Source organism: Kryptolebias marmoratus, linkage group LG20, assembly GCF_001649575.2.
Source record: "Kryptolebias marmoratus isolate JLee-2015 linkage group LG20, ASM164957v2, whole genome shotgun sequence".
In the NCBI taxonomy this organism is placed as follows: domain Eukaryota; kingdom Metazoa; phylum Chordata; class Actinopteri; order Cyprinodontiformes; family Rivulidae; genus Kryptolebias; species Kryptolebias marmoratus.
Window position 1 is genome coordinate 20,047,357 of NC_051449.1, and position 25,964 is coordinate 20,073,320.

General features: G+C 39.0%; 1 protein-coding gene across 3 annotated transcripts in view; it reads right to left on the minus strand.

Annotated features, from left to right (window-relative positions):
* LOC108238316 (low-density lipoprotein receptor-related protein 8) overlaps positions 1–25,964 on the minus strand; it is a 129,697-nt gene that overhangs the window by 16,932 nt on the left and 86,801 nt on the right. For all 3 annotated transcript variants that reach the window (XM_017420317.3, XM_017420318.3, XM_017420316.3), the window contains exons 5-13: positions 22,535–22,924; positions 20,213–20,335; positions 18,415–18,537; positions 12,851–12,970; positions 11,281–11,406; positions 6,462–6,633; positions 4,975–5,202; positions 1,627–1,745; positions 1,199–1,338 (exon numbers count right to left, since the gene is read on the minus strand). In XM_017420317.3, the coding sequence (XP_017275806.1) occupies positions 1,199–1,338; positions 1,627–1,745; positions 4,975–5,202; positions 6,462–6,633; positions 11,281–11,406; positions 12,851–12,970; positions 18,415–18,537; positions 20,213–20,335; positions 22,535–22,924 (1,541 nt within the window). The remainder of the gene's footprint in view (positions 1–1,198; positions 1,339–1,626; positions 1,746–4,974; positions 5,203–6,461; positions 6,634–11,280; positions 11,407–12,850; positions 12,971–18,414; positions 18,538–20,212; positions 20,336–22,534; positions 22,925–25,964) is intronic.

The window sequence follows — 25,964 nt, forward strand, 5'->3', positions numbered from 1 at the left end:
AAGACCCAGGACACGCTGGAGGGACTATGTTTCTCGGCTGGCCTGGGAACGCCTTGGGATTCCCCCGGAGGAGCTGGCCCAAGTGGCTGGGGAGAGGGAAGTCTGGGTCTCCCTGCTTAGGCTGCTACCCCCGCGACCCGACGCCGGATAAGCGCAAGAGAATGGATGGATGGATGGATGGATGTTGAAGTCAACCCTGTTTTTCTGTAAACAGCTTTGTTTGTCTTCTCACACATCATACACCTACAGCTAATTAACTTTAGGAGTCAACCCAATTCAAGGTAGCTGTGAAAACTAATCAACATTAGCTAACACAAAAATGGCTGAAACATAGTCAATTTAACAGACATTGAGGTAAAATTTGATTTGGTAGTAGCTGAGAGTCAACACATCCTCTGAGGATTACACCTTGTGATATTGCATTGAATCACGCAAAGTATTAATTTCAATGTTTGACCAAAACAGCTACAACCTCATCATTTCTCAACATAAAATGATCTTAGTCTAAAAGTGGCATGAAAGGCAGTGAGTAATATGCTTTCCTTCAAGGATTTCTAGGCCTTTAAGTTACATTACTATTAGCAATAACTATAACATTTGTTTGATAAAAAAGTTCATATTGGGTTTTTATTTTTCTATTTTGTTTATGTATTTACTTTTCTAGGAAGGCAGTCCCAATCTCAACTAAGAGTAGTACTTTGAGAGGGGCCATGTTGAAGTGTGGGCCTCTCCAGTGGTTCTCAACGTGCTGCAGATGCATTATGTGGCAAGCAGCAGCAAGCTAACAAACAAGGAGAAGAAAATTTGATTGCATTTAGGCTCTCTGAAGACACTGATGTAACACAAACAAGACAATTGGCTGGTGACCAGAAGCAGACGTGTGCATGCAGCTTTAAAAGTTCTATCTGCTTTGTACAGCTGCTTGGTATTCTAAGCCAGCGAATCTCACAAGAGAAAACAAACAGAAGATACATAAGGACACCCACCAACTGAGCAGGCAGTAAATTGAATTCAACACTGATTACATCCAGACTCGCATTTTCTCAGCAGGCCCCTGCGAGGCTTTTAAAAGATGTAGATATGATAAGATGTGGGAGGCTGGCTGATTTTGAGGATAACTACCTAAGATTTAAAATACGATGCCAAGTGTTGCAGCGTGAAGGATTAGGGTTCAACTGTGAAGCATCAAAAAACAAACCTCAAAAACGGCCAGAGCGTAGGGGTGTCCCAACCTCTCTGCAGACGACAGGTGTGTCCTGCGGTGAGCTCCATTCAGGTCCACGCTGGCTACGAGGTGCAGTTTGGAATCCACCCAGTAGAGACGCCTGTTGGCTACATCTGAAAAGTGCACACACACAAATGCTTTTCTTAAAGCTCATCAGAAATCGATTGACTTTGAGTTAAGCACTGTTGCACCTGACCAACAAATCCCTTTAGCTGATATTGATTACTCTTAAAAAAGTCAAGTTTCTTCCCTTTATACAACTGCAAGATATGGTGTGTAAATTCCAAAACTCTTTAAAGCAGTAATCACGTTTTGTATTACTTTTGTTTTAGTCACAACTGACAAATATGGATTTTTATTATATAGCATATAGATTTAAAAAAAAAAAAAGGTCCTCTCACCAAGTGTGATGCCGTTGGGCCATTCAATATCATCAGCCACCAGGACCTGACGATCCACTCCGTTCATTCCAGCCTTCTCTATCTTGGCTCGGGTGCCCCAGTCGGACCAATACATAAAACTGGAAGAAGGACAAGAAAGAGCTTCATAATAACTGTAATAATCACAATTAAAGACTTAAGCTTCTGTAAAACATGTAACCTCATGATAATACTCTTATAATACTGTTTTTTGTCTCGTTTACAACATTTTGAAGTATTATTACAACAGTAACATCTGGAACAGCCAAATAAGGAAAATAAACATGGCTGTCAAATATTACCTACACAATATGTAACCTACATACCTCAATGTGTGGTACAAGTACCACTAGTAGAATTCAGAATTCCTTAAATGATACTTTAGTATCAACAATTTACAAGTTCAACATGAAATTAATTGCCATCATCAGCTGAACTGGGATGTAAAGCTGAAATTTACAGGTAGCCCAAAAGATGAGTGGTTCCTACAAATTATGAGCTTCACATTGAAAATACTGAATACAAAACAGCCATGGAGAGTATTTTGAGAACCCCCCCGTTGGAAACTGAAGTGAACAATTATTAACCAATGTGCCAGTGGATGCCTACAGTAAGTATCTCCTGTAAAGTCTATAAAGGACCTGCTGGCAAAAGAGGTGAAAATAGCAAAGACATTTGATTGACATTATCCTAAATGTTTTCATTTGCTGTTAGGTTTACTGTTAAAAAGATTAAAAGATTTAGGACACTTCCTCAGTAGTGGACCTTGGGCTCATCTGGTGTTTGGACACCCTCACTCAAAGAAGGCCTGACCAAGGATGATAAGGCCAGAGTGTGTGTTTCTTAGCCAGATAGGTTTGCTGACATTTTTAAATTTTTGAGTTATACATTCAAGTAGATTGGTCAGTTTATCTGCTATAACATGATTGTAGCAAAATGTGCTGAAACATCCCAACATGTCTGCAGTAAGGAAGTATTTTCTAATAAAATATGAGAGCAGTACAGTAGCTACTTGCAACATTTGCAGTTTGGATAATTCTCATGGTGGTAGCAATAAAACTACATTGAATACCACCAATTTAATGACACATTTAGAATTGAAACGCTTGGCTGAGTGGACCAAGTTCACCCATCTCACCATTAAAGTCAACACAGCCAAACCACACATTGGAAGAAACTAAAGAGAAAAGACAAGTTTTGACAGGACAGTGAAAAGGCAAAAAGAGTCACAGAATGGATGACTGAATGTATCGCTCTGGATGACCAACCCATCGCTGTAATTGTAACGGTTTTGTGGCTTTTATTTTTTGGTTCCCCTTTTCTGAAGCTCCTTCTTTTCAGTACGTTTTCAATTGATGTATCAGTTAGGTTTCTGTATAACCCATTTCTGCCAGAGTCCTTTCAGTTTATTATATATGTTTTAGTCAACTGTATTTCTATAATCAGTTCAGCCTGGCAGGTTTGGGACTTTTGGGTTTCCATGACCATATCTTTTCCAAAGCGCCCATGTCTGCCTGGTTACACACACCTGTCATTCATTAGTAATCTTCCCTTCCTGGTTTTCACTCACTTTCTGTCAGATCCTTGTATTTATCCAAGTATTCTACATGTGCTGCATTCCTGTGGTGCTGCTCAGGTTGAGTCTGTTTGACGCTGCGTTTGTGTGTCTCAGTTAAGGCTTCTTGTCGGTTAGGTTCACTTTATCTCTGTAGTGATTCATGCTTTGATCATCAGAGCACAGGCTGGAACAATTTCAAAGAGCTTCTCCGTTTAGAAATGATCATCCAGGACAGAAATTCTAAAAAACTGAGTCATAGGATGCTAAATAGGTCACAGGCTTGTTACTTGAATTTTCATGTACAACAACAAGCGATCTCTACAGTCTGCTCATTATTGGCTATGCTCCCAGAAGACGCTTATAACATTAATTGGATTATAGGGCTGAATTCACTTAACAAGTTTATATCTGAGGTCAGCATCAGCATCATCTTTAATATTTTAGTACAGGAAAAAAAGTAAAGGAATTAGAATGTAGTGTTTATAAACTCTGTTTCACATCATTTTATGCTGATAATGTAAATTGTTATGGAAAATTCATGATGTACAACTTAGCATTCTTTTGAACTTATACATTTAAGTAGGACATAAGCACTGAAGTACCATTATTCTTCTGTTTCAGTCTCAATTTTTGATTTGCTACCTTCCAGAGTTTTGGAAAAAATCCATGCAAAAAATACACTCAAAGAGGAACATCGTGCTGTGACTTTTGGAAGCAGTGCAATGTACAATGTAGGCAAAATTTGCAAATAAAATATGCAAATGATTTGCACAAACACAACAATGGGGTTTTGGCAAACCAAGTGAGAAAACCCAGTCCTCTTTGGAGCTCTATAATTCAGGAATAATTCATAGTAGAAACAAGATTTAAAGTTTAAATGAGTTACGGCAAAATTAGACTTTACAAGATTGAGCTGGCATTTTGATTTCTTATGTTTTAACACAATTGCAGTTTAGGTTTTATGATTTCTTGTGATTTTACCATTGAAAGATCAGCTTACAGTGTGATGGCACACATACTAAATACTGACCTGCCTGAACTCTTCTTTTTTATATCCTTCTTATACAGTTTATACATCCAAAGGAAGGATATTTCTCTTCTTTTACCCAGTGTAAAACAGCTACAGGACTTGAGGTTTTCTCTCATATCCTCACAGAGCATGTAAAGCCGAACTGTCACTGACTTCCATTGTTTCTGAGCTCAGAGTTTTCTTTTCAAAGCTGGAAGTGAAGGGTATTTTTAACTTGTCATATTTCCTCCATAAAACAATGAAAACATAAAACTGACATGTGTGACCATGCGCCTGCCACTTACAGCTCAGAAATTGTTTTTAATACATGTAGTTTTCACACACTGACTGTTTGTCTGAGACTTACTTTCTACTCTGCATTTTGGTCAACCTGTTGAACCTATTGAGAGTGTTGTCAGGAAATGACAGATACAGCTGTGCTGTTACCATGGTGACCCTAATGAGCCACAGGCAGCATCTTTAACATTTTTTTTAAATCTCAGTTCATTAGACACGTCTTACATAGTTCAAAATGTCTGAACGTTGTCATCTTGGACTGTAACAAAAGTATGTCACAGATTACTGTTGGTTTTTAGAGATGAAAGTTGATGGATGTTAGAATTTTGGGCAGTAATTGCATTGATTAAGAGCTTTAATAATTGGAATCTATGTATGATGTAGAAAATGGTGGTGTCAGATAAAAAAACCCAAACTAAAACAAAAAATAAAAACAAACTCAGAACATGCATCTCTGCCTCCTCACCCGTGGTGAGGGTCCAGAGCTATGGCACGGGGCTCGCTCAGGTCGGTGTTGATTAGGATGCGTCTCTTGGTGCCGTCCACGGAGGCCACAGAGATGGATTTGTCTCCGGAGTCGGTCCAGTACAGGTTGTGTTGGAGCCAGTCCAGAGCCAAGCCCACGGGAGTCTGAAGGGACGAATCCACCAGAGGGACCTGCTGGGAGGGGTCACTGGCCTCGTGGATGAAGGCACTGCAGAGAAAGAAGGTGGGGGAGAAGAATGTGAATTATTTACAGATTTCCTATAATGTTATCTGATATATATACATATTACAGGTAACCCTCCGTCTGCTGTTGTGCTGTAGAGTCAAGAGAACGGTGCTGTTAGGGGAGCAATAGCCTTGGGCCCTAAACTGAGCCGGTTCATCCAGGGGTTAGGGTCTTTCTGAAGGTGGATATCAGAACGAAAAAGGCTTCACTCGGGGGTGGCCCTAATAGCTAATGATTTGGCTCTCTAAAGAGGTGTTAGGTGAGGGCGAGACCGCTGTTCTCCTTAACAAGGAAATTCTGAATCCCCAGAGATTTTTCTTTAGTTTAACATCTATTTAATAACGAGAACACAGTGCTCCAATTACAGTGCATTCTGGGAATACAATGCAGTTGACATAACAAAAGGAATGAGGGAGTTGCTTTCAAAGATTTCCAGAAAAACGAAATCTGAAGATTCTAGGTACAATCAAGTAAAAAAGAAATCACACTAGAGAACAAAAATTAAACAGCTGCCAAGTAAAAACGCTACTTTTAATGCTTTCACAACATTTAAAAGGTAAGAAGAAACCAGATGTTGCTTATTAAAAACACCGAACAACTAATCTGCAGTCTGTGTGAGCACCTCTTTATAAAAGTATGAGTTTTGGTAGTTTGCAGCTCTGCTCATTGAATCAACCAAGGACTCTTCTGTAAACCAAAGTATTGTTTTCTTTCAGTTTCTTGCCCTAAATTGGCTCAACAATACAATTAAGCCCAAACACACAATAATGTGCGGTAATGTCCTGAAGTCCTGACCTCTGCCTGACCGAATGCCGGGGTGTGCATTTTAGAGGTTTAGTGTCCTGAAACAGCGTGATGATAATTAGTTATCTGTATAAAAAAACAACATTTGGCTTGTGACTGAAACTTTAAATGGATGTTACCACTTCCTGTCAATGATTACCAGGTTGACCCTTGTGTGTTTGTATCTAAGAACATTCAGGTGTTTTTGACTGACAGATTAAAATGTCCTGCTGGTGATTTCACACAATTACATGGACTGAAAGATTTAGATCTTGACGTACCAAGACATATACCAGTGTCATAACAAAAGCAGAAGTTGTAGAAACGACCAAATAAATATTAATGTAAAATTTGAATTTTTTTAAACTACTTTATGAACATTTTTATCAAATAGAGATCAACCTTCTGCTCTGTGAAAACTGATAATCTGTCCTGAACCTCTGTTCCTCGCTGCTTACCTGTAGATTTTGCGGTGAAATCGGTCGCACCAGAAAACGCGGTTGTTGGCCACATCCAAATCCAGAGCCACAGCGTTCTTCTGCGTAGACACAACCTGACTGTACTCCCTCTTCACCAAGTCGATGCGGCGGATCTCATGTCGATTAGTGAACAGCAAATAGGGGCTTTTTCCTGAATAAGAAATAATGTAAAATTTGTATTACTTTTGATGGCAGCTAGTGCAGATACAAGCACACAATCATAGACAGAAAGAGGATTATTGTATTCTGAAGCCAAACGTTTCTGTAAAAGCAGCTCCTGCAGTTTGAATACATTGTTAGGAGGAGTTAAGTAGAGAGCAGAGGGAAAGATTCAACAGTATCCCTCATTAGAATATCGCTCTCATCCATGAATAATCTGCAAACACAAGTACCATTATTTTGAATCAGAACAGGCAGAATATTAAGTGTCCTAAAATATCTGAACCTTCCTCTACTGGGATCAATTTATTATCACGCTCAAAAATAATGGCCTGAAAGCAAAATGTTATTCTGACTGTTTAAATAAAGTGGCACTTGCTAAAAGGATATTCTAGCTATTTTGAAGTAAGGTTCTGTGAAATGGATATGAACAGTTATGAGATGGTTAGATTGATAGCTTTTTGAATGGCCTCAGTTTGGAGAAACAGTTTAATTCTGACAGGACAGATGAGCTAACGGCTAGTTTGAATGTGGTCAGCTCCAGCTCCAGTGTCCAAACTTATATTTATTTTTAGTAACTTAGTTGTACGGTTGTGCAAGTAGTGGCAGCAGCAAGCTGTAGCATTTCCAGTGCAGCCTGGGGTCAATTCCAGCAGGAATTTCATATTTTCACAGAGATAACCATTTGTTGTAAAAATGATGGTGGTGTAAAAGATTTGAAAATTATCTTTTGTGTGAAACATTGTGAAATTTTGAAGACTGAAGTTGTTATAAGACGGCAAAGTCCACTTTAGAAGTGGGACAAGTTGGACAAGCCAGTATTAGGTCTTCGGTAGGGTCCAACATATAAAGTGGTTTCTGCCGTCCTAAAATAACTGGAATTTTAAGACTTTCATAGCAATTCATGTAAACAATTTTTTTTTTTTAAACTACATTACCATCAATTTCACATTACATGGTTTTGGCACAAAATATCAAATTCCTGCAGGAAGTGTCCCAGGCTGTATCGGAAGTGCGACAGCTAGCTGCTGCCACCACTCTTTGTGCACAGAGGCAGCAGCAGTCAATCACAGAATCTCTCCTAAATTCCTGTGTACTCTGAAACTGATGGTGGTGCAAAGGTCGATAACATTTTTTGTGCATTCAAAGAACTATGTACAACAGGTAAGATATTATGTGTTCCTAATTTTACACAGAACCCCATTTCAAAATGTCTGAACTATTTCTTCAATCCTAATGTTCGATGTCAGGGACTGATTTAGACATTCTTTTGCAGTAAAATCACTGCGGCCTCCGCAACGAGTAAAAAAAAAAATCACTGCAGCTTAATGAGGTTCACCTTCGCATCACTTAAATCAATATTTTAAACATCACCATTTATACAAAGATAAATTGCAAGGCTTGCACACTGCTGACAATCCTCCCCTGACAGTGCAGCAACAATAATCCTTTACTGAAATGGCTAAATAGTTCAATATTGATGAGTGTGTTTATGCATCATTAAGTTAAGAGCTCCTTGACATCTTCTCCTGGAAATATAGATCAAAGGTACCTTTGAATCAGCCTGCACCTCTTTAAACAGCAATCTGTCAACTTTTACTGAGGCAATGGAACTAAAGAGAAGAATAAAAATGAAGGCAATAAAAGGCGAGGTATTCTCACTGGAGGCAAATAAAAAAACGAGTTAAATTGTTGTAATTTCCTGCACTGCCTTTATGAATAGAAAACAATAAGATGTCAGTTACTGCCTTCTCCTCTGACACAAAATTTAAACAAGATGCAGTAGAATACCAAGTATTTTTTACAAGCACTACTTATATGATAATATATATTTTATGCTTACTAATCTGATTTCCAGTTGATTTTATCAGGAGACAAACCATGACCATGACTTGCTCTGACATAATTTCTACATTCAGGCAAGACGGCTCAGAGCTCGAGCTTCAAGCTAGACACTAACATAAGCGTGCCTGCATCCTAATATGTGCTAATAAACACCAAGCACACAGTACGGTGACTCTGTTTAGTCCAGTGTTTACTCATGAGTCAAATGATTTGTGTTCCTTTGGCAGTTAGTTTATTATAGTTATTGAGACATTTTATAAAATGGTGGTGCTGAAAAAGTTGACAATTCATTACAAAACAAAGTCTTTTGTTAATCTCAGCGTGAGCCCAGATAAATCAGGCACAATAATAAGGACATTGCTTTGGTATGTTGTGTTGAAGAAGGAGCTGAGCCTCAAGGTAAACCTTTTCTTTTACTGGTCTATCTATGTTCCAACCCTCACCTAAGGTAAGGAGATATGGATCATGACAAAATGCTCAAGATCCCAGTTACAAGCAGCTGAAATGTGCTTCCTTTGTAGGGTGGCCGGGCTAAGCCTTAGAGGTAAAGTGAGGACCTCTGTCATCTGGGGGGGAAGCTCGGCATAGAGCTGCCCTAAAAGGAGGGATTATCCACTCTGGCCTGGGAACACCTTGAGATCCCCCAGGAGAAGCTGCAAAGTGTCTCTAAGGCGAGGGATTTCTGGGTTTCCCCTTTGGACCCTTTACCTCTGTGGCCTAATCACAGATAGGCAGGAAAAAAATTAATGGACGGCTTTATCTCAGGTGCAGATTGGAAATGTTGCCCTGCTATTAGCATCCTATTAGTGCTGAGTACCAACATCCAAGTATGCACTTGTTTCCTTGACAGATTTTTTTTTTTTTTTACACCTGACGTGGGCTTTAATTAGTTACATATAAAAAATATCTCAAAAGCAATTATAATGTCTAGTCTTTTCATCCTTCTACTTAATTTGGACAAAGAAAAGTTAGGTGTAACAGACTATATTGGTGTTTCATCTAAATGACCAGAGCCCGCCTCCGTCTGAGCCAGTCTCTCTGTCATAGAGTACTGTAACAGGTTAGTATTGGCAGATATGACATTTTCCCCTATAATGTATTACTTTCCTCAATTACATTTTTCACAGTTTGTGTCACAACCTCCCTGTAGCACTGTTCTCCTGCATATCGTCCCTTTCTGCCCTTTCACTTCTCTCCCAGCCCAGAGTCTGAAAAATGACTGTGTTTTGTGGGACTTGGTGTTCTCAGAAACTGATCATTACACTGACAACATATCTAAACTCTCTAAAGGGGAAATTGCTGTCATGCCGGTGTCTTGTGCTGCGAGTGCAGAGGTGTTTTTATTTCATCAACACTGTGTGAGTGAACCGCTGCATTCAATGCCATTCTGCTTCTGACACGCAGCCAGACACAACTGTTGCTTGGCCGCGATTAACTGTTGGCAAACACACAGTGTATTCATGCGAACAGCAGACAGAAACACACAGTGTAGAAATGGAGACACACGAAAATGACAGCTGCACTTTGATATTGTCTCAGTTTAATATGGGAAAATTAAATAGCAGGAAATGACAGTTGATGAAATCAGTCAAAATTGGGGGGAAATAAAGTGCAAACATACAGTTTATTTAAAAAACAATATGTAGAATGGCTGATATAGATTTCTAGTCCACCGCCCCCCTCCAAAAAAACACAAAAAAACACTGACCTTTCGGCAGTTTATTTGGTTTCCCACTTGTTAGACAATATTTATCAACAGGTCAAACAGGAAGCCTCATTGAATAAACGGACACATTTAGCCTCCATCATGATCTGCCAAATAACCCTTACCAGTTCATATTCAGCACATCTCAACATGTCAGGGTGTCACTCATAAACCTAAATCTAAAGTGATGGAAGTCAGTTGAAACAGAGTGGCTGCCTTGATGATGTTTGTCTTTTTGTATTTTAGCAAATCCATTAAGTATGCAAACAGCTGCAAAATGATGATAAGGGCATAATTGCAGAAAGATGTTTATGATTATGAGAAGTGGAGGGTTTGGCACTGATGCATAAACAAGAGAGTGATTGGTTTCCCTAATGAGCTAAAACAATAACTCACAATGATTTGTTATCAGCAGTAAAGCACAGCTTTTAAACAATCAAAGAAGGCGCATACATCCAGAACTGGTTTAACAGCAACTACAGACGTTTGGAAAAATATTCACCACTTTTGGCATTTTCTCTATTTTGTTAGTTTGATTATAAGTAATGAACTCAAACAAAATACCCCAGATCAATAAAGGTAAATGGACCCTTTTGCAGCAAGTCTTTTCAGATATGTATCCATGATCTTGGTCCATCTAACCCAGGGGAGTCAAACTCCAGGCCTCGAGAGCCGCTGTCCTGGAGTTTTAGGTTTTTCTGCTCCAACACACCTGATTCAGATGGTTTAATCACCTCCTCACCAAATCATCAAGTTCTCAAGGACCATGGCAACAAGTCATCCATTTATACTAGGTGTTTTAAAGCAAGAACACGTCTAAAACATGCAGCAGAGCGGCCCCCGAGGAATGGAGTTTGACACCCCTGATCTAACTTCTGAACTTTTTGTGCATCCCTCCTGGCCAATACTTTTGTGACCTACAGTATGGAGGTTTTTACCTGCAAAAAAAAGAAACTAAACATTTGACATCACACTTTAATAAAGAATTTAGTGTCCCTGAATATCTTGAAATCACTCTCCAGATTTTTGCAGCTCATCATTTATAATTTCAGTCCTCTCTTTTCCATGTACAGTATCTCTGTAACTCACCTTCTGCCTTGCAGGTCTTGGTAACAAGGTCCATCTCATATCCTTCATAGCATTCACACTTAAAGTCCCCTTTGTAGTTGATGCAGATCTGGCTACAGGCATCAGGGTTCTCACATTCATCAATGTCTGCAGAATGGAAAGCAGGGAGATGTTATCAATCAGAAGAATGTCAAAAATCAAAGAGTGACAGAAAATGAAGATCAACCTTTATGACAAATGACAGCGGAAACGAAAATCCTAAAGCTACCGTCATGCTGTTTGTTATTTTGCCTTGTATGTTTGTATATCCAACATTTGTCATTTTGGCACATTCAACATTGTATTTTTAGTCTTCGGCTATAATAGCTCCTAAAAGGTAAGGCAAAACATTCAATGAGTTCTGTCCAGTACAAATATCAAACCTTTTACATTCTATTCATTGAAAAAGACTAAAAATGCTACATTGACTGTCCCATTTTTCCATAATGGCATATAGTGGATATACCTATAACTATCTTCAAACCTGTGCAGAAAAATCTCAAGTCCTTCCTTGTGTACATAGTTGAGCTAACCCTAAACATGAATTTAGTGTACATTTTGTGTCCTGATTTGAAGGCAGTAAATGATGGCTGTTCTTAAAAGGCATTTAAATAGATTTCGATTTGAAATCTGACATTAGAAGTAATAAGTTTGAAAATACGACATAGTTGATGTCACTCTGAATAATAACGTAACATCTATTATGTCAAAGTGGGGGGAAAAAAACAAACATTTAAAATGATTTGTTCTGTCCTTTTTGTGTCTGTATTGCGCCCGTACATGGCTCATACTGGAGTAAACAATGCACGTGTGAAGCGAGGGAGTTTCAGCTGGTTGGACCATATTGCCTCACTTGATTGCAGCCATATTTCATACCATGGCAGTGCAGGCTGAGCATTTGCATAGAGTAGCATTAGATTGTGTAACAATACTGCTGAGTCACTGCTACTTGGCCTTTGTTATTAAAGAATATGTGAGGTATATGTGATGTTTCAAAGTTGCAACATTTATGCCATGAGATTTGCCACCATGACCAATAACCTGGCATTGCTAGAGATCACGCTACATATGTAGTATCAAATACATAAAAAGGGATGTTACGATGTTATTTTCTTACAGCCATGAATGCAAGGCAGACACGGAACAGTAAGGCAGGAAATAGGGCTTAAGTGTACTAACACTTTTAAGCAATATGACTCATATTTTGGGTGAAAATGCTCAAATTATTCATGTTTGAGAAGTACACAGTCATGTCAGCAGTTCAGAGGATAAAAGGACTTGATAGGGAGGCAGGGTGTGTCCTTGTCAACCTTAGTTACACTCCTTCCTTTCAGCTTTTCTCGTGGGTGTGATGGGGAAGTGTTTGTGTTAAAACAGTGGGAAAGGGTGTGAAGGGCATGTGATGTGCACGTGTGAGAGCAGTGTGAGTACATTCGTTTTCCTGCAGGAGTGACGACCAGAGTGGAGAGCTCCACGCTCACGTTTACACCCGTATGGTCAGCAGTGAGCATTCTACTCTACGCATCTTTCTGTTTAAACTGTGATTATTCACCCCCACAGGTCTTCTTGTCCAGCAGCTGGTAGCCGGTCGGGCACTGGCACTCAAAACCAATCGGTCGGTCCATGCAGACATGGGAGCATCCGCCGTTATTGATCATACACTCATTTAAACCTGAGAGACAAACATGAGAAGAAAGTGGTCAAAATAAAGGCAGTTTAGAAGAGGAAGGTACACTGATCAACTTGTAGGTAAAAATCCTTGGTAATTGACTTTTTCTGCTCTGCATTTACCTTCTTGTGTAATTTGGACACTTTTATTGCAGCTATGGTACCTGGGTATTTCCCTTTTTAACCCTCCCGTGGCCTTCAGGTCAAACTGACCTAAAGTTACAAGGAGTTTTCTACCTCTCTCTATCTCTCTGTCTTTTGAGGGCTTCAGGACGGTTAAAAAAATCCTTATCTGATGTTCTTAAAAAAAGAAAAAGAAGTCAAGCAGATGCACACACTGTAAGCCAGTTAATTGAAAATCAGTCCCATCTGCTGGGAAATGAAATGTGCGTGTAAAGGGCATTAACAATGTGAACTGAGAATCTGAGATGCCCCATAAGAATCTGTCACATGAGAGAGGGGGAAAGCTAAATTAAACGAGTATTCTGCTTGAATCCTGCAGAGTGATCCTAAAAGTGACTGGAACTTAAATATAGGGTATAAAAAATTTTAAAAAAGCACTACAACACATTTACTTTTAAAGTAAATCAAAGCAGTTGGCACATGACGGGTGTACAATAAAGAACACAGTTTTTCAAGTGTGATTCTGCAGCATAAAGCAATTTTACAGCAAGTGAGGTTCAAAGTGCCTGAAACTGTAAGTTTTAGTCTTAACCACATTTTTTTTTGTTCATGCTTGGTTTAAAAATGGTAAATGAATAGCAGAAGGAAAGCATACAAAGCAAAACAGGTCTGCAGGCTTTGCTTTTTACACACCCAGACCAAAGCTTCCCGGTGAACAATGAACAACTGGAGAGGAGTGATAAAGACAAAGTAGCTTAAGCTGCAAAAGAATCCTCACAGCTAAATTCAAGGCGGCACATTTTTCTGTCCGAAACAGACAACCCAATCTAGTGATACATGTGTGTCAATAACAAATAAGCTTTGTATCATCGACTGAAAGCTGAGATTATGCATGTGTGTGTCTGTGTGAGTGAGCAACCCAGCCAAAAGCAAAGTGCTCCCAAAAATCTGACATCCGTCGAACATTTCAACAACAAACAGAAGGAATACTTTTACCTTTACTGTCTGAGTTGTATCTTTAACGTCCAATTATTCTGTAATTATTTATGATTGTAGGTATTAATGTGAGCCAGAGCAGCAGTGTTCATGTTGTTACACTAAATAATATTCAGGCAATTTCTAGCTTTTTTTCTTTTACAGAAAAAAAAACACATGAAAGATTGTTTTGTTTTACGTCTCTTAGGAGCAGCATAAAAAGTGTGCAAGCTGCACTGATCTACTATCATCACAGAAGTTAATGAGGTATGAGGATCCTATCTGGCAGTGGAAGCCTTCAGTAAATGTGGATTTTATGAAAATTATACATCCAACAGTGAAAAACCCTGTTAGCTTTGCTTTTGTTTTCCAGTCTTTTCTCTCTTTGGTTTGAAAAAGCCTTGGATATCTCTTGAAGATGAGAGATGAACTCCACTTTTTTTTTTCCCTGTGTTTGGCTCTAAACAGGCAGTGTGTGTGTGTGTGGAGTATTTTTGATCTTTTGATATCAGTTTAGAATAAAACAAAACTCATAAGCTGCAGGCTGGAAAATCAAAACCACACGCTTAAAGTAGGTAAAATATTTTGTAGAGCTGACAGAGAGGTGCTGGCCCCTCTGACTTGCACAAACTGCTGAAAGCCATAAACACAATGAGCAACATGCAGTATGCTGCAGGGAGCAAAGACGACACCTCCTTCAAATAGATAGCATTGAGGAGGTTCAGCTATATGTGTTTCTGATCTTAACTAAAGAAGGAAAACAATTCTCCACAGAATAATTGGACCTAAATCCTGTGCTGAATCTTCTTGGATGCGTTGTGCCCTGCCAGCAGACTTTAAATCTCTCTTATCATGAAATTTCAAATGCGATTGAAATCTAAAATTCAGCTGGATGAAAGACAGAAGTCTGCAACTCAAAGGGGCACTGACGAGGCTCTTTTCATCAGCTCAAAATAGACAGAATTAAAGACCAAGCTGTACATCTCAGTCACTGCTGTCTGTTAGGCCTTCTTCACACTGACTGAAGATCCTGCTACAGCATTAAAAGCATCAGCCAGAATGTGGATGGTCTTTGCAAGGTTTTCGTGAGGGCTTTAGGCACATATTGATAGTACAGTGGAAAAGGTTGTTTAGGTTTTTGAGCATGCACAAAACTTCTGGAGTAACACTGCGGTGGTTTATCATCATGGTGGCAGTATATCTGAATCATGGAGCAGAGTGTGGGGGAGCTTGCTGGCAGCTTACCCATGATGTGTTACCTGTGTGCACCGGCACAGCTTGGTTATAAAAGAAAAAATGAAGCAGGACTGACTACATTGGCCTCATGCCTAGGCTAGAACCTCATTTCTAGCTGGACAAGGAATTAAACAGAGGGTGCAGTTTAGGCTGGGCACTGAAAAGCCCTCTGCTTTCACCTTCTCATGGTACTAAATGGTGTTTCCTCCTCCACAGCAAAGTTGAAACTGATGGTGGATGCCCAGAAACCTTGTGACAAGATGATGAAACAACCTAGCACAGACGTGATATCCATGGCGGCAGCGTCATGTTAGCATGATGTGCTGTTTTAGCTGCCTCCTAACATGATCCACAAGAGATATGCCAAGGTAGGCCCCAGGGCATTGTGCAGTAGTGGGCGTGGTGGAGGTCTTATTGTTGTGGGAACATTTTACTGATGTATACAGCAGAATGGGTGCAGGAGAGTGCCTCTGGTATGCAGAAAATAGCAGGAAAACATCTGATTGGTGAGTCCTAAGAGTGTAACAGCATCATGATTGCCTTTATACAAAGGGGGGTTTCTCTACAATTTCTGCAACCCAGCTGCTTTCTAATAGGTAGTGAAAGCATAGTGGAGTTGTCATCTAGTATGAAGGGGGCTTCAGCGAACGATGGGGGCAGGTAAATCTGAACCTTAAGGAGAGGCCTCGTATGAACCTTGAACAACTCTTCCAGTTCCAAGGGGGTAGCAGATTTGCAGACTGTTTCCCTTACTTATACCACATGTATCCGTTTTGCTCCACCTAAACCCGTCTCGCCTTCCTGCCAATGTGGTTTTTGGATATGTGCAGCCTATTTACAGCTTTTCCTCTCAGTGACAGAAACAAATGGTGTGTTGAGTAATGGGTCAGCGCTGTGGTAATGTGTCATTATTTCTTATGAGAGCGGAAAACATTTGTCTGAGCGCTGGGAGAAATGCATAGTCTTTATTTTCATGGGTAAAAGGCCGGCTCGGCAAATGAAGTCACTCAGAGCATTGGCGTTTAAGTGCGTTTTGGTGTGGCGATGAATCACACACTAACGTGTCTGTGTGTGTTTTAGGTTTGGAACATCTTGCAAGGAAGCGGCTGAGTGAGCAGAGAGATGAGCAAGGTGTGTGTGTGTGGACATGCTTTTAATGAGCTGAGAACAGGGTTGGAGGTGAAAGAGAGGAGGAGGAACAGACGGAGGAAGACGAGGGAGAAAGTGAGGAGAATTACACTCTGGAATATCGTTCCCAGTCCTGTAATTTCCTTTGCTGGCTGAGGTCAGTCCACTCAACCAGCTGACACTTTTCCCACTCGAATTTTATTTGCCTAAAGGAAATGTCATTTTAGGAGACTCTCTGTCTGCTTCTTATGCTGTAAAGTCAGAAACTTTTCATGCCGTGGGAATTTCAGATATTTTCAGACGTCCACTGCTTTTTATAAATCTGATTAGAAGTAAACATGCCAGCTTCATGAGGCTGTTGGAGCTTGTTCATGACTATTTGCAAAGCCAATCTAATTACATTACCCATCAGAGTCTGATAGACTGGAATAAAGAACAGTGTTTCTCCTTATATATTAGTGCACAAAGGCATTGGATATATTGGGTTTTGTTAGGCTCTGGGGGAATTTGTGGTTTTATGGTTTTTATGAGTGTGTTGTCTTTATAGAAACAGACAAAAAAGGTTTTGGCATATTCAAACAATCTGGAAGCAAATTAGAGCGCACATCTCCAGCACACCAATCAGACTCATTCAAAGTACACATACACTCACCGGCCACTTTATTAGGTACACCTTGCTAGTACCAGGTTGGACCGCCTTTTGCCTTCAGAACTGCCTTAATCCTTCGTGGCATAGATTAAACAAGGTACTGGAAACATTCCTCAGAGAGTCTGGTCCATATTGACATGATAGCATCATGCTGCCATGTGATTGACTGATTCGACATTTGCGTTAATGAGCAGTTGGACAGGTGTACCTAATAAAGTGGCCAGTGAGTGTATATTAATGTGTAGAAGAGTAATGGTACATGCATTTGTATTAAACCATCATGGTACAGATGTCCAAATCCAGTGTGTGCAACCAGAAGACAGGCAATTGCTACTCTTATCTAGGAGGAGCATTTAATTTGTTTTCCTTTTTTTTTGCTGCCACATCAAAAAAGGAATAGAGGGAGAGTGCGTCTAAAGAGCTTTAAACCCAAGCAGAAACAGAATAGCTAGTTCAAATGAAATGTAAGCTTTTGAAGACCTGCTTGTTTGTTTTAAATCAGCTGTATAAAAAAAGCTTTGCTTTCTTGGTGATCACAGATGGCAGGAGTGGAGAGCACACAAGTACCAGTGAGAAGTGGGAGTACGGAAAGCCAAAAGAATCATAATTCTCATGCTTTGACAGCTCTCTGGTGTCTAAAGAGTGCTGTTAAACACATCACTAGGTGTTTAATAAATGGCACACGTGTGTGAACAGCACTATAACATTCTGCCAAGAAATTTGATGTGCATGTGTTCAACGTTTTATTATATTATATTTTGTATTTTCACATCCATACATATTATTCAGTTCTTGATTGCCTTTTGCTTTGCATCAAGCTTAGACCAATTTAACTTTGTACCATTTTTTCAACAACAGAAAAATAAAAAAGATGATACAGTATGACTTTTTATTTATTAATTACCAGAGGACAGCTGTGATGTATTTGACCTGCTACTTTAGAACCACCCCTCTAACAAAAGGTGTTTTTCCTGTGTTCCTTTATGTTGGATGCTTATGGTCTGTTTAAAAAACAAACAAACAGACAAAACAAAAAATACTATGTTGCATTTGTTTCTTTTTTCTGATGTGCCAAACTTTGACTCCTAAAACAAAGGTTTGCACCAAACTGTGAGTTATATGTACCACAACACCCTCAGTAATGTGTACTTTTATGGGTACTTTTATGTTTTATTTTAGTTACATTAAACTGAGATAAACAATAACAGGTGACTAAGTGATTGAGCAGCTGAGCTTTCAATCACAAAAACACATTTTCTTTACGGTGCAAAGTTTTGTCTTAAGACCTGACAAAAGACTGTAGTCATCAGTTCGTATTTCAAAGAAATCCACCTTACCACACTCTCTTTTGGGCTCATCAGAGCGGTCCTTACAGTCCTTGACAGAGTCACACACCTTGGAGCTGTCAATGCACTCTCCATTCTTACACTGAAACTTCAGGGGTCCTTCACATTTAGTGGCTGCAACAAAAAGGCAGAGGGAAGAACAGCGTCTTCATCACAGACGTCAGGAAAAGTCAGATCATTGCTTTAACTGGGAAAAACAAATCCAATATTTAAATAAAGCAACACTACTAAACAAAACAGAATAACAATATATGTCAAGAAAATTATTGACAACTAACATGAAAGCAAATATGAACACACAAAAAAAACAATTTCCTCTTATACATGCAGATCAACTCATATAAAATGTCTGAAAAATATTGGATGTTGGTTGGTTTTTACACTACTGGGGCTTAATTCATTTAAATACAAATTGACATTTGGTTGATATATAATATCTTTATTTAACTGCAAACAAAAATAAGCAGTAATGGTAGCAATGACCTATGATTATCTATCTATCTATCTATCTATCTATCTATCTATCTATCTATCTATCTATCTATCTATCTATCTATCTATCTATCTATCTATCTATCTATCTATCTATCTATCTATCTATCTATCTATCTATCTATCTATCTATCTATCTATCTATCTATCTATCTATCTATCAGCTGTTCTTTTTTATTTTATAGGTTTAATTTATATGTATTTGCTGAAAAAGAAATGTTTTTCTGACACGACTGGAGGTGTATTTAAATCCAGAAAAAAAAAAAAAATTCAAAGAAATGTGACATGCTCATGTGCAAAAATAACAACGCTGTCAAGAGATTTCAATTTTTAATTAATGATTAATTACACAACTCTGTAGCTCATTACAAGTATATACAAATTTGTGATTTAGTAATCCTTTTCTCAAATTGGTTCTTTTGAAAATGCTAACATGCCATTATCAGTTAATCCATTACATTTAAGATGGTTGCACTTTTAAACTGTTTTCAAAGAAGCGTATAAAAACCTAAACGTATGAATTTAAAATCTGTGTCCTGGTGCATTTAGTAACACACTGATTCATAGTGGTTTGTGCGAACACAAATTTATAAACCTTTACACACTACACAGTTATTTACGTGGTACTATGGTACCAATTAGCAGCAGTAGCTGTTGCTAGTTGTGCTTGCAAATAACCATTAAAAGTCCATATCAATAACTGTATTTCAAAACTGACAGAAGTGTGAAAGTCTATGAAACAGCATTTGTACAAACTACTATAACATTTTTAAGACTGGTGCTATTTTTAAACAACAGTAATCCACTTTGGTCTTAAGTGCATTTGACCTGGTAAACCTAAACTCTTTTTCTTCAAACTGAAGTTGTTCTTAAAGCTAGCTACAAAGAAGTACTAATATATGTGTTCATAACTTTTCCAGAGAATTCCAATTCAAAATGGAAGAAATATCCCTTTAAAAGGTTAGGACCTTGGCGTGTACTATTTTTCATTCATCAGTTTTCACTTCCCTCTTCTAATATTAGATGTAAACAGCAAACAGCAGACAAATAATTAGAAAAAACATACTGTAGCCTGTACAATAAAATTTGATCATTTAATTTTTCTTTATTTCCCCACAGAGATAAGTCCTTTAGCCAAAAACTTACATTGCCCTTGTTGCTTGCTGAGTAGATATTACAAACACAATTGATTGTAGTTTCGTAGTGTTTTAAATAAATAAGCCACAAAGCTAGAAACTGAAAACAGAGTATATGAATGTTTTAACCGGCAGGAAGGAGGAAGTATCCCGATACCCACCGTTGACACAGCCAGATTCGTCGCTGTGGTCGGGACAGTCATGGACCTTGTTGCACTGTTTGGTACCGTGGATGCATGAACCGTCGCCACACTGAAACTCATCAGGCCGACACGTCAGCAGAGCTGTACGAGGCACAGGTACACAGAGAACAAAGGAAACACAGAGAAAGAGAAGATTTAGCTTCTTGGGTGAAAAGATTTATGCTGCAAGCAACAACTAATGCTGCTAATTTTTTTTTTGTTGAACGCTTGCATAAAGTAAGCAATACTGAGAGTTGAATACTTTGTCTGTATTAATTCATATCCTGTGTTTGGTATTGCTGAGGAATAAAAACGACAACCCGAGGGTGTGTGATGAATGATTTTCAATACAGAAATCCAAGGAGGGAGGCTGCACTGGGCCACACCAAAATTCATTAACATCCTATGCACAGACAAGCTTTTCATCAACAGCACCCAGAATGCTCATATAACTCCCCTCTAACCCCACAAAAAAAGCAATATATATGACTGAGTGGATGAGATTTAGTGTTATCACAAGATCAACAGGACAGAGGGAGCATAATGGAGACAGGGCTGCTGCTGTCTTGACACATTTATACACACAGAAATACATGCAATACTACTGGATCCCACTGATAACATCTGTTTTCTGTTCAAGACCTGGGAGATAATTTGATTTCTGTGGCAAAAAATTCTTCTTGTAGTCACAAATGTGTGGATATATCAGAGGCAGAGAAGGTAGACCATAAACCAGTTCATGTAAAGATTCAATTTGTTGGAAAAGAACAAAAAAAAAAGAAAAACATCCATTTCTTGTAAATGCTGCTTGAATGAAGCCCCCACACCATGACAGGTGTATTTGACGTGTGCACTGCACATCTTGGTAATGAATGCTGGGACTATCTGGGCTTCACACTCTGACTTTAGTGAGCCAAGAGCTTCGGGGTCCTCTCATCCATGACCAGCTGATACGAAAATCCGTTTTATCGTAAAGCCCCATCGTTGCAGTGTGTTTATCGACAGAAACACATCCTTTACCCAACAATTTTTACAAAAATAAATAAATAAATCTCCAACTTCAACTTCCAGCCATTCATTTTATTTTACCCGCTTTATCCTTTCCAGGTCAGGGAAGAGCTGGTGCCTATCTCCAGCGGTCATTGTACAAGAGGCGGGGTATACCCTGGATAACTTCCAGCTGAGCAGAAATATATTAAATGAATAAACACCTAAAAAGAGAAATGTACTTTTGTGGAAAATTCCTTTTTATTCTGAATCTTCTGTTTTAGTTTCATACTATATATACTCTGTCTACAGGCTTTATTTCTTTTATTTCTTTAATTTAGGTAAACATTAAATCTCTGCTGCCAAGGGCTTTCAGGTTTTATTACAAATTTACACATCATCCTTTTCTTCACATAAAAAACAATCATATCTGTGGTCAAAACAAATATTCTGATTTTATGACTTTATGATGTCTTTCATAAAATATTTCCCTCTGCAGTTTGATGTTTCGCGATTCCTTGACAAAATGTCAGGATGCCGGAGTAAACTATGATCAGTTGGAGTCGTTTTGGTCGAACCTTGAAAATAACGTTATGTGCAATCTCACGCAATGTGGCAGTGTCTCGCACGATCTGTTACTGCTTGGAGTATGTGTTGTCGATGGCTGTCAGCTATTACCACACCAAACCTTAGCTCAGTATCTGTAAAACTGACTGACATGAAGCAATTATTTTGTAGGCTAAAGTTGAATAGTTGTGGCAGCCTCCTTGAAATGGGCCGACTCAAAAAATTAATCTGTTCTAAATGTACAGTCCTTACTTTCCGAGAGTGTCATTAGAAACCGTCTAGCGGCTTATTAACTATTTTTCTAACAGACAAACAGGGTTGACTTCAACAGTTAATGCCAAGGTTTTAAGCAAAGATGTCACACATTATATTGCCATCAAACTATATGTTAGGGACAGTGCTCAGCTACTACCGTACCTAATTTTAGCTCAGTATCTGTAAAACTGACTGTTACAGCCATTTCTGCATTTGCCAAGATTGCTTTGCTATGGCAGCCATCTTGAATCGAGCTGACGCTGACTAGAAATAGTCAGTGAATCATGAATGCCCATTAAAAATTGGACAAATTCAGGTCAAGCTACTTGGTTATGGATTATGTCAACAGGAAGCTTTTTACTCAGCATTATTTTGTTTCAACAAAGAATGGGAGAGCAGACAATATATAAGGTCTTTACATTAAAAATAAAAACTGTATCTAGAGAGACGGGGAAAGGCACATAAAGAAAATTCACTCAGAGAGAAACTTACGACAGTCAGACTCATCAGACTTGTCCTTGCAGTCCGGATCTCCGTCACACTTCCAGGTCAGACGGATACACTCCCCATTGGCACAGCGAAACTCGCCGGCAGTGCAGTTGGCTCTGCGGTTAGGCAGGTACAGGACCCCATCGCCGCCGCAGCGTTCCGGCCCCTCGTCTGAGCTGTCGGAGCAGTCGGGGTCTCCGTCACAGCTCCACATGAGCGGCACGCACTCCGAGGTGTTGCAGCGGAGATGGTTGGGCCCGCAGGTCAGAGGGGAAGTGCACTTCAGCTCGTCGCTGCCGTCTCCACAGTCATTGTCGCCGTCGCACACGTAGACGGAGGCCAAGCATTTGCGGTTGGCGCACATGAACTCTCCGCTGGGGCAGGCTTTGGCATCTGGAGAGCCAGCAGAAAAAACAAAAACCTCAGACATGAGACCAAAGGGCAAAGAAAGGACTTCTACTGAAGCAGATAATTAGAAACATTTGTTGTAACACAAAATCATATTTTGTCACTTTGTTACTACCTTCTCCTTTATTTAGATCAAGGTAAATTGCAAGTTTTGGTCGTTGAAAGTTGTAAAAACACAAACATCTTCAGGTAAACTGACTGAACTACAGGAAAATTAACTAAGATAAATTTTGTCATTTTTAAATAATTGGTATTGCCATTTGTGAGCATGCTAAGCTGGTTAAAAGGCATGCATATCTATGAGCAGCAGAGGTTTTGTTATTGTTGATACGATAGTTGTGTAACTTTTTTCAAGTTCCAAGTCAGAAAAATGAAACAAATCTAAAAAACTCCCAGTGTTAAAATATCAGAGATTCCTGACCAGCCTCAAGCTCAAAATCAAACATGACTGACTCGTGGATGTAAAGATGCAATTGCTGCAGTAACAAATGTTTTTATTTTTCCTTCTGTCAGTTTGTATCTTATTTAATCAGTCACATGAAGTACTGTACTGCATCTTTTAGGAAACCTGTGGCTTTAGTGTCTGAACGCATAAAATGAACACAAATACAATGTTATCTGCTCATATTGCTAATACAGTTAGCTTGGTTACTGAGCAAAACAATGATCAAATCTTAAAGTTTTTCTGACTTGCAACTGGAACATGGTTAATTTGGGTGTGACACCAATCCAGGAACCAAATGTCAAATGCAGAGGTAAACTGAACACAGCGTACACTCTTTTGTCAGTGTGCTTCTACCAACAGGCCTACCTTCTAATACAAGGTTGTTTTTCTTTAGTACTGAACTGGCAGAACACAAAGAATATTAACCAGAATATTATACTAATCTTTAAAAGAATAATGTCATATTAACCATGCAATATGGCAAAATCAAAAGTTTTATCTTTGGAGCCTTATATATTTCAATTGTTAGATTTAATTTTAAAAAGGAACTGCATTACCAACGATCTAGAACAGAAGGGAATGTGTACTGAACCACAAAGGGCCCTGGGGCTAAATCACTAAATTACAAGCATTCATTGTTTAAAAAAAAGGTTTAACTACCTCTTATATTTACGGTCCACAAACAAATCTGCTTCATAAATAAAGATCTGCTTCAGCACCAACCATTGAAACCCCTAATCGGTCAACTTCTACGACATCCTTTGCAGAAAGCAAAATCAGAAGAGAAAAGAGCACATCGATGGTAAAGCTTTTTCCACACTGTGAAGGTTTTAGCACTACACCTAGGGAAGGATGAAAACACAAGAAACCTTTTGGCTTAAATTTGTCTTAAACAGGAAGCCATGAAGACAGAAACAGATTTTCACTCTTTGGCTGAAAGTCTTTACGTATAACAAAATCTAAAGGAAAGCTGAAGATGATGGCAGTGGTAATCTCAAAATGATAGGACGATGCCTCCACTCTGAGGGAGAAAAAAAAGCTTTGTTTGGTTTAAATCGATCCATCTCCTTTTTATGATGGATATCTGTTATAGCACCTCTCTAAGAACATTCTTCTCTGTCAAAAAGTTTGAATTTTTGTCTTTCCTGTGCTTCTCCTTTTTGTTGTCAACATTAAAAAAGGACAGAGATAAGTCTATAATCGCACCAGCAGCAGTGGACCCACTGTATGCAACTGGTGTTGATTGTATAGTCCAGGATGAGAATGTGTAATGGTATTATCGAGTCACTGCTATGCTTAGTTTGTTATTAGGTGCAGGTGAGGTTAGGGATGTTTCACACAAGCTGTGTTTACAACAACTTTATGAATGTGATTGATAAATCCAGAATGGTGTTACTGGATATCATGCTGCCGATAATAACATATCTGATAAGTGAAGAGGAAATGTTGGGATGTTATTTTACTACAGCCGCATAAAAAACACAAACATGGAAGATAACACATAAACGTAAATTGTGGACGATTATAATCTTAAAACAGCAAGAATAGAGTATTAAAATGTAACGGTTGAAAGCTGAAAAACAGCATTGCAGAACATGACGTATCCGTTTCAATCAATAACAGAAAACCAGGCTGAGAGAAAGAAGGAAAAAATGGTTATATAAGATGTCGAAAGTGATTTAAAAGAAGACGATGATCGAGCGTACTTTAGTTCCTCGGGCAGATTATTTTAAAGCCAAGGCGTCCTAAGAGCAAACGCTTGGTTGCCTTTAATCTACAACTGTGATGTGGGATCAGGCAGGTGATTCCTGATTCTCAAGTTGAACACAGGTAGGTGCGATGACAGCAGTCCTGATGTATGTTCACCATCCAGACTATAAAGGACATTAAATGTAGTAAGTAGTCATTTATCTTAAAAGTCAGTGTGCAGCTATCCATAGAGACACAGGAACTCAGGAAAGTGAGTTCTTTCTCTTGTTGTTGGTAGTTTTTGGAGCCTTGCTGGTACATTTTGCTCCATTCAAAATTCCTTTTATTTAGTGTTATTTTACACTAATCACTTTAAATAAGACCTCTGCAAATTCTTCCTCTCTCTCTTGCAGTTATGTTTCTGGTTACAGTCACATCTAGCTAAAAGCAGAGTGGGAAGTGAGTGAGGAGTCCCACTGAGAGCCCACAGCTGTACAGAGGTCAGCAGCGGGACGAGAAGATTTTTATGTTTACACAAACCACAGGGAGTTCAGCTTCCACACCACTTACCTTTAACTGTTACAGCTGGTTACAGAAAAAGATTGACGTGTTGCCAGATTTCACCCAGAATCAGCTTTAAAATCAGCTGCATGTTCTTACTGACTGGCAGCATCTCCAAAGCATCAGTCCCACATTCATGTTCAGTCACAATCAGTTTATGCAGCAGGCAGTATTTAAACAGCCACAGAAGAAAACAGGAACATTTCTAAAAAAAAAAAAATTCTGAAGTGAACCAATAAAGCTACTGCTGTAAATTTTAACATCAACTTTCTTCTCTGAAGCCTAGTAGTAATTTGGGATAATCTAAGCTAGTAAAAGGTCTGTAAAGTG